The 9,890-nt window shown below is 41.1% G+C and overlaps 1 protein-coding gene across 1 annotated transcript in view; it reads right to left on the bottom strand.

Moving 5' to 3' along the window:
* Nucleotides 1-370: 370 nt before the first annotated feature.
* The window catches only part of LOC306941634 (guanine nucleotide-binding protein G(I)/G(S)/G(O) subunit gamma-2), a 28,973-nt gene continuing 19,453 nt past the window's right edge, over nt 371-9,890 (bottom strand). Inside the window, exons 3-4 of the mRNA XM_079527192.1 lie at nt 5,131-5,250; nt 371-1,302 (exon numbers count right to left, since the gene is read on the bottom strand). Coding sequence (XP_079383318.1) covers nt 1,174-1,302; nt 5,131-5,217 — 216 coding nt within the window. The 5' untranslated portion in view covers nt 5,218-5,250 and the 3' untranslated portion in view covers nt 371-1,173. The remainder of the gene's footprint in view (nt 1,303-5,130; nt 5,251-9,890) is intronic.

Genomic DNA, 9,890 nt, shown 5'->3' with positions numbered 1-9,890 from the left:
ATAATGTAGGGTCTGTGATATGTTATTACATGAAACCATTGAAAAAGCTGATGTCAGCTACATTATGTGGGCGAGGCTTTGATTTTATTTGAACACAAGTAGAACCTTTGTCGGACAATGTAATTGATGCTTTAAATCAATGAGATCTTTATAGTAGTGGTCTACAATGAAAAAAGCTTTATATGGTCACTGTTTAAGAGATGTCCTTGTTGACTCCATATTGAATCATTATAATATTTAATATGTTTGGCACTTCCAGATGGAGGCTGCCCTATTTCATACAATCTCCACATGAAAAGAAATATAGAAGAGTTTTTCTTTTCTTTTGTCCATTTCATGCAATAGTGATACAAACACAAACATCCAGAACTCACAGCACAGCACAGTTTACTTGCTAGTCATTTTATACAAATAGTAGAAAGAGGGTTTGTGTCTGAAGGAGACAAACTCACATTTTTGCCAGATAGTTTGTTTGATACACAGACAGATATCAGAAAGGTGTTTTTGTAAAGAGTATCACAGAATCTAATGTTTCAAACTTCCCATTAAAAAAGCTTACACTAAAAGTTTTGGTGTAAAAAATAATAACACGGCTGTTTCAGTTATCACATACAGTTATAGAAAGCTATCTAAGTAATAGGTAAAGAAAGAACAACTTAAGAAAAGAAAAACATTCCAATAGTCAGGTGGTGTCTAATATCAGACTTAAATTTTGTCTACCATGTACCATCCTACAGAGCACAACACCACCAGCCAACAATTAAAACAAAAACATTTGGAAGTTCAAAAAAGAATCACAAAATATTATTATTATTAATGTTTTTTTCTTTTGTCATGTTTTGTACACATCACAACCTGAAGACTGGGTTGATTGGTTGTCCATCACATCACTGGGTTATCATCCTACCTTCTTATTAATCCCTTTTGCGTCATCTAAAAAGCACAGACCCCTTCAACATGCTGCACACCCATCAAAAAAGCTATCACAACCCCTTTAATTGGTTACATTTTATCTCTGTGGTTTTAAATTGCACTCTTTGGGTGCCGTCCGAGGGAAGGTAGAGGGGTGGGCTAATCGCCGTGCCCTCCCCCGCTAGATTTTCTACGTATGTTTTTGAACATTCATGTTCAAGTCCCACATTGAGCAGACTGCTGAAGGGCCATGCTGCATTTTTACAGGATGGCACAGAAGAACTTCTTCTCTCTAAACGGGTTCTCCGACGCCGGCACCGGTGATAACAGCGGGTCTTCCTTAGCGTGGGCTTCACAGTAAGACATCAAGTCTGCCGCTGCCTTTGAAACCTGAGGTGAGTGAGTGCACGCACACACACACAAACACACATGTGCGCATACACACACACACACACACACACACACATACATACATAAAGTTAATTCAGTTGGATTAATTTATTAATAAATATATACAGGATCACTCGCATGTATTTTGGAAATGTCCCAAAATGGATGATTTTTTGAAAATGATACATGATCAGTACAAAACATATTGGGATATGAGGTACCTATGAAGTGTGAGGTTTTGTATTTAGGAAACTTGATGGAGGGAAAGATACGAGGAGAGGATAGATATCTGGTAAACATTTTATTGGCGGCAGGAAAGAAAACTATCACAAGGAAATGGGGACAGATGGAAGCTCCAACACAGGGACAATGGGAGGAGTTGATTCAGGAGATATATCTCATGGAGAAACTGACACACCGTCTGAGACTGGGTTCAAATGGACAATATTTAAGATCGAACACAAAGAACAAGGGTATGGAGAATGAGGAACAACAGAAAATGCCTAGGAATATGTGATGTACAGTAACATGCAAGTTTTGATACGCAATGTCGACTTTTTCTTTTTCATGTTTGTTTGTATGTGTTTTCCTTTTCACGACATTCTAGTGTGTATATATACAATATACTTGACCAGGTTCCCCCTACCCAGGTCAACTTGGTCTCCTCCTTTTTCCCTCTTCACCAAATAAATTCTATTTGCCAAAAATAGCTGATGTGCAATCTCACATAGCATTGCAACACAACGCATTATGAGCTTGTAGACATTCTTTTACAGAATGTTCACCCCAGAATAGAGGGTATGCGCGTGACATCATCATCAAACCAGGAAGTTATGCAGGAACGCCTACTGAGTGGCAAAAAACTACTTTCTGGCCTTGACAGCCCATACATCCACACAGAAAAGTCATATCTGATTGTATTAAACGATGTTAAACTCACTTTGCCTGTTGCTTTGCCACTCGATTTGCCACTCGATGTGCCACTCGATGTGCCATTCACTTTAAGCATGCGCATACTCTAATTGGCACGCTAAGGTTAATGTGGTTAAAGAAACACGTTATCACGCTGAAGTGAATTTCAGTTTATTTTAAACATTTGGAAGTTCAAAAATAATCACAAAATATATATTTTTTTTTCTTTTGTCATGTTTTGTACACATCACAACCTGAAGACTCGGTTGATTGGTTGTCCATCACATCTCTGGGTTATCATCCTACCTTCTTTTTAATCCCTTTTGCGTCATCTAAAAAGCACAGACCTGTCAAAAAAGCTATCACAACCCTTTTAATTGGTTACATTTTAACTGGTTTTAAATTGCACTCTTTGGGTGCCGTTCGAGGGAAGGTAGAGGGGTGGGCTAATCGCCGTGCCCTCCCCCGCTAGATTTTCTACGTATGTTTTTGAACGTTCATGTTCAAGTCCCACATTGAGCAGACTGCTGAAGGGCCATGCTGCATTTTTACAGGATGGCACAGAATAACTTATTTAACCTATAGAAACAACAATAGGCTATTTACCAGTAAGACGCCCTGAGGGTGAGGTTGCACTGAAACAACCAAGCTTCTTAATATGGCACAGTTGAGAAGCAGGAGTTAAACTATGAATCTGGTGTCAGTGAGGTCAGAGGTAGAGTTGCTGGCCGGCTCATATATGCAGATCTAGGGCCGATTCATACTCTTATTTTAGAGCCGAATAAAAGTTGGTTCGGCTCTGTAGAGCCTACAATGTGACGTCATTTGAGGTTCGGGGGGGCGGGTACCGTCCTAAAGTCGGCTCTTCGGTGCTACTGAAAATTTCTGACGAGCCGAAATCATTTCGGCACTACAGCACCGAAACAGCGGTAAAATAGGAGTATGAATCGGCCCCTAGTCAAACAAACCATGTATGGCTATCCAGGGTTTGATGAGGTCCGTGTCGTGATCTTCTTATATGGTGATCCCTTATGATGTCACATGATGTGTGACATCATGCGACCTGTGGTCGCAATACAATCCCTATTGACAGATAGAATTCTCTGTTCCTACTAGTACAAGTAAGACGCGCAAACGCGGGAAGCGAACGCAGCTCGTAAATTGCAATAACAACAATTAGAATAAATTACGTACTTTTTAAGGTTTTTTTTAAGTTACGTTTTTTTTAATTAAATCTTTGTTCAAGTTTTTTTTAGTGTGTGTATGTGTGCGTGCGTGCTTCTTTTTTAGGTTTTTTTTTTTTAAGTATTTTGTTTAATTTTTTTTTTAAGTTAAGTTTTTTGTGTGTGTGTGTGTGTGCGTGCGTGCGTGCGTGCGTGCATGCGTGCGTGTGTGTGTGTGTGTGTGCGTGCGTGTGTGTGTGTGTGTTTTTGTGTGTGATACAGCTGCGCCCTCTGGTGGTGGGCGGGTGGTGTTACAGCGTGACACACAGACAGACACACAGACATGATCTGCTGGGTCTCATAGTAAATGCTCACTGCGTTCGCAACTATGCCTGCCATGACCTATTTCTTTGGAAAGAATTGGCCTAACACCCAATTCAATCTATGGCAACCATTGCATCAACCTGATTCATATTTTCAAAAGATAGCTACTTTGCCGTAAACACAGCAAACAAGGAACATTGTCACAGCCTCTGATGATAGTGGCAAGAAAACAAACCAGGATTATATAAACTAAATTTCAAAGTGCACGTTCTAAAGCCTGATTCTTGGAGGCAAACTGCAGCCAAAAGTTTGATGGAACGCATTGAAGTCATTGGGAGCCGGGTGGACAAACGGATGAATAAACACTAACTTTGAATTATTTACTTAGACAAAGAGTTCAAGATAACTAAATGCGATACGTCTTCTTTTATTTTCCAATTTTCCTCCCTATGGGGCAGAAGAAGGCTTATAAATTATAACGTGATGTATCTTCTTGCTGAAGCCAAAAAGTACGCATTTGAGTTTTCACTATCACTGATTTGACCTCGGTGATCATCACTGGGGTAGTTTGTAAGTTTGGTGGTGTGTGGATGTGCCTGGAAAAATCTGTGTGGTCCTGAGTCTTTAAGCTTAGATATCGGGCAGCTATAATGATTAATGGCCGGTGGATGATGTAATTATTTTGACCAGGTGCGTATTTTAATGTATCGCTTGCTGGTTCTGATGACGTGTCGTGTATGAAACACGTCTGGTGGAATCGGGTGTAGCTGACATGTCGGGCCGGAACGTGATGAAAGTGCCAGGCGGAATCAAAAGTGCAAAAATGTAACCAATTAAAGGGGTTGTGATAGCTTTTTTGACGGGTCTGTGCTTTTTAGATGACGCAAAAGGGATTAAAAAGAAGGTAGGACGATAACCCAGAGATGTGATGGACAACCAATCAACCGAGTCTTCAGGTTGTGATGTGTACAAAACATGACAAAAGAAAAAAATAATAATAATATTTTGTGATTCTTTTTGAACTTCCAAATGTTTAAAATATCTCCACAACAAATACCGTTTAGAGATCATGTTGAAAATTAAAGTGTCCCTTTAAGGTTAAAATCAATCACAATGAAGCTCAACTCGACTATCAGGAAAAAAGAGAGAAAATACATGCTGTGTACTTTAATGCTGATATCCCTATTTTGGGCATGTTATTACAGGCAAACATCTGTTTTCTAAATGCTTTGAAAATAGAAGATATCCAGGCTCACAACATTTATGTACATCACAACGCGTTGTGAGCTTATAGATATTTTCCACAAAAGCTAAACTATTTAAAAAATATGGCTGGTAAACAACAGTATCCTAAAATCTAAGCACCAAATAAACATTTCCCCTGTCTCTATGAAGAATTTACTTTATTTTTGATTATGACAAAGCTCACTTTTATCCTGTCAATGTTGGCTTCCATCTTCAGCTGCTCTACCAGTTTCCTGGCCTGTGCAATGCTGGCTGTGTTATTGCTCGCCATGGGCCTAGTCTATTGGGTGTTGTTGTTGAGTACCTGTAAGAGAAAGACATTTCAATATTTCAAATTCAGGTACAATTATCCATTCATGCAGAATGGATAATTCTGCAGAGTGTCAACAAGCACACAAACAGGAATGTTAGTACTAACAAATACTCTGTTCATTATCACATACACTTGCACACCCACGCATGCATGTGCGCATACACAAACACATATCCACACGCAAACAGGAATATGCTTTCTCACACGCACACGCACACACACACACACACACACACACACAAAAACACATTCTCACACATGGTCTCACAAACCACAGACACTCAGAGGCATATTATTTATGGTGTCAGTTGCTAGGCAGCGTGCGACAGTGAGGGGGAAGGAAATAGAGTAGGAAAGGAGGCTGAGGGGCCGTTGCTTTGTCCATTACTATATTTAAAACATGCATATCAGGAACATCCATTTTACTGAAGAACAATGGAAAGGGTGCCCCGCTGGCCTAGTGGTCCAAACGCATGCCACATATTGGCTCTGGCCTGACAGCACGTTGCGTGTTTGAGTCCCGTTCATGACGACCTTTGCTGCGTGTCTCTCCCCTTCTCTCTCTCCCTCTTTCCTGTCTATCTTCACTTGTAACTATATCAATAAAGGCAAAAAGCCAAAAACAAATCTTAAATAAAAAGAAAGGAAAAACTGTTGCTTTGTCCATTATTGTATTTAAAACTTAAAGTTCCAGACCCACAGGAACGCACCCAGGGTGCCGGCGAAACGGTTGAGAAATGACAGTTACCGTGTGGGGGTCCCTCTACTGTATCCTGTACTGTCACTGTACTGTACTGGCACACCCGAAATCACCATATATACAGTTAATATGTGCGTGTCTGTTTGTGTGTGTGTGTGTTAGGTTGTGCACAAGTGGTGAAAAACAACCATGCTATTTTCGTGCTCAGACGCACCCAGCCACCCACCCACCCACACACATAGCTCTGTAAGGGAGTGAAGCTGCTCTACAAGCTCACAATGATTCACATCGCCATCAACTGTTTTTGATGCATGACACCACGCACAACCAAATTATAAATCGGGCATTAGTGTTAATAGAACAATGTGGTTTGTTAAATGAATGTGGTAAAGCAGCACAGTTATGAATACCATGTGTTGTAAACTGTAACATGTACATACATCTATAAAGTAAACATAACGCCTGATTTATATTGTATGCCTGTGTTTCACAAATAGCAGATCTACAAATGCGTTGCAGTACGACACATTGTAAGCTTGTAGATGGTTATTTTCAGTTTGAGACACGATTCACGTAGGCCTATAGATCAGGCCTATAGATCAGGCTTAAGGTGTCATTAGAACCTTTTATTATAACCCTGCAGCTCAATCATCATTCACTGTGTAACGATTGCTTTGGAGCAATGATAGACGTTATATTAATTGGAGGACGCTTATGCATCAATTATATCGGCAAATGCTATTATCATTTCTCATTTTTATTATAGGTTAGATATGTACATAGCTTAAGTGAAGGCTGGTCTGGTGAAATAACACCAATGCTATTCAGAGTGTGAAATTAACAGCAGCCTCTAGGTCCGGAAAAGGTGGTGAATTTTGGTTGTGACTGGTAAGGTTCATTTGGAGGCTGTGTTCTACTCCATGTGGCTGGTGAACTACTGTAGCGCATCGATCACTTTAGAGACGATTTAAATGCACCAGACACTGTAACCAGCAAACAACATTTGTTAGATGCCCTGCCCTGAGAGGTATCATGTGACAATGTTTTATAACCTCTTTGATGAAACGGAACAACCAGCAGCCCTCTAAAACAGGATCTTCCTTGGTGATCAATCCTCTGTGTGCCCTCCCACCACTTGTCCGTATGCACCGTGGTATGAGTCAGTGTGTGGTAAAGACTGATCTCAGCAAGGCACTAGTCCATAAATATTGATGGCCCGTGGAGGCACACCTGTCCATGCAGCGCTCTCAAACTGATGCCACTGCATGGAGCCAGTTGCAGCCGATGGAAGTCTCTGCTGTCATTATCCCTCTGCCCTCATGATGTGATGTGGCTCATCCTGAAATAGTTGAATCGATGCAGATTAGAAATGAACTATTTTGACCACCACCAGCCACTTCTTTGACTACACACTTTGTCAGAATAACCTCAGAAGTATGCTGAGGCACATGCAAAGTAATGTACGCAATAAAGTATGGATGTGTAAAAGCTGTACTATCTATCTTTCCTCTTCTACCCTGGATTTGAACCTGGTTTCATGCGCAAGTGCTGAATTTGTGCCATTGAGCTAATGGAGCCTGCCTGCTTGGTCAGGGGATAAATATTTGTAACTCCATGAGTGTCTAGGGTTAGGGTGAGTCAATTTGGTTCCATTTGTACACTCTCAGTGTAATAAACAGAGGGATTTTACTGTGAATGTATCAGACCCCTGGTCTTTCACGATCAACTAATATTTAAAACTGAAATCCCTAATTTCCCCTGAGAAACTATTGCAACTGATTTTCTCAGACTACAATGATGACATGGTGTAGCAGGCTAGCAGCCTTTGTTGCCTGTTTGCTGTCAGCTAAGTTTAACTTGTTTGGATGCTTTTGAAGGAGATGTTGGAGCCCATCTTTTATTTGCATCTGTCACAGCCAAATCACACTGTTTTTTTACAAAGCAATGTTTGATAAACAAACCATATGCTAAATGTGAGTAGTGGTAAAGGGGTAAAGTATCTGCCCACCAGCATAGAGCACAGAAGTCTGACGTCAATATCGGTAGAGTGCGCAAGTCCACGGGTTCATGTACTTTTTATTTGCATTGTAATCCCCATAGGAGGATTTTAGATCGCCTCATATATGAGGCGATCTAAAATCCTGTGTTGATAAACACATCTGGCCGTTTCACTCATATGGATATGAAGAATCAACTGACTATATTTTCGCTAGAAACAGACTGTATCAAATATGACTGACGGTCGTAAACGACACAGAGCCACCTCCCTGACAATTCTGCCGAGACACTTTGTTTTTTGAACCACAATGCTTATGAGATGATTTTAAGATGACCCCATGTTGTTCTCCATAGAGAAATTACTTCCGTGAACCAGGGGATGAGCGAGTGACTACAGAACTTTGTATCCACTATGATGATAACCTCGCGTCACCAGGCTTTCCACCTCGGAGGAGGTATGATGATAACATTTGCTGTGTTCAGGAGAGGAGGGCAGGGAGCATGATCTTTGTCGATGCATGTATTCCTACCGTAGGAGTACGTGCAGCGAAAGAGTCTTATGGGCATAATTTTGAACGGGAGGAGTAGGATGGAGGCACTACATTCTCTTGGTGGAGCACCTCACAGGTGAGCTAGTAGGGTACAGTAAAGCAGTGGCAACACAAATGTGTATTTAATTGGCATAATAATGACTAAATTGGAAGAAATGAAAAGAGTACAAAAAAGATGGCAAATGTGACCTCAAATGGACAGACTTGCAGCCTTCCTGAACTTAGAGTAAACCTTTTTCATGCAAAGGTGCATTGCAACAGTTGTTCTAAATAATTGGGGGAACATAGACCTGAAGTGTTTTTGAATGACAGTTAATAGACCTTTACAGTACAGTATCCAAAGCCATATTGTGAATATACCCCTGTGGATTTATGAACACTATAAGCTGGCTAGTGGCTACTCTGTTAATTGTGTAACATAAACATCATGTTTTGAGACACTGCACTCAGATGTTCTCACTGTTAAGACTCCTTGGTTGGCGGAAGGGCCTTTATGTGTGGAGTTTGCATGTTCTCCCTGTGTCCCCGGCCTAGGGTAGGTACCCTCGCAAAAATCATGCAGTAATCCTGGTCTCTACACTGCCTCCCCCTGGCCAGACGGGGCGCCTGATGGAGGGGAAAGGAACTGGTTGGAATAAAGCGCTACGTCCAACCAGGGAAACTCTCCCCTGTCAGGTGTAAAGGAGCAACTTGGATACTCATGCATGAAGGAAGCATGAGTTCAAGTCCGTTGCTCTCCCCAGGTTGGCGGAGGGTGTGTAGAGCCCAGGATCACATTGGATAATTGACACAGGGGTGAAAAATGGATTACAAAATCGTGGGATAAAAAATATTCCCCCAAAAAATAAAAAAAGACTCCTTCACCTTATTGGGACACTGGCTGGATGGGTTTTAAAAAAAAGACACCAATCAGTGCTGGTTATCGTTGTTTGTGTCCATTTTAAAGGATCATCTGTCAAAAAGCGAAAAACAAAACCAAGTATTTTTGGGGGGCCGCTGTAAGCTGCTGTGCATATGAAAAGATGGAGAAGGTAGGATTCCATAATATGTGACTGTCAATGTTCCAAGTTTTGAACATTGCCACTGTGTATTCCCTTTGGAACTAAATGTGTGGCTTGAATGGGTGTGCAAGTATGCCTTGAGATTTCTGTGTGGAGGTTTAAGGTTTTGTTCCGCATTGAAATAGGGCAGAGACTAACTACAAGGGCATCATTGATAACCCCAAGCAGAAATTACGCTCCTTAACTTGTTTCGTAACGAGGCCACATAAATCAAGGTTTTCCCTCCTCATGGGAGATGTCAAAACAGGCCACTGTATCACCAGACAGACACCAGATAGGGATGAATGTCTCTGTTTAGGGTTTCTGGGTCGTCTGCAGTAG

The sequence above is a fragment of the Electrona antarctica genome (assembly GCF_951216825.1).
Source record: "Electrona antarctica genome assembly, chromosome: 18".
NCBI classification, from domain to species: Eukaryota; Metazoa; Chordata; class Actinopteri; order Myctophiformes; family Myctophidae; genus Electrona; species Electrona antarctica.
The sequence above is the reverse complement of the archived record's forward strand: the minus strand, read 5'-3'. Positions and strand labels throughout refer to the sequence as shown.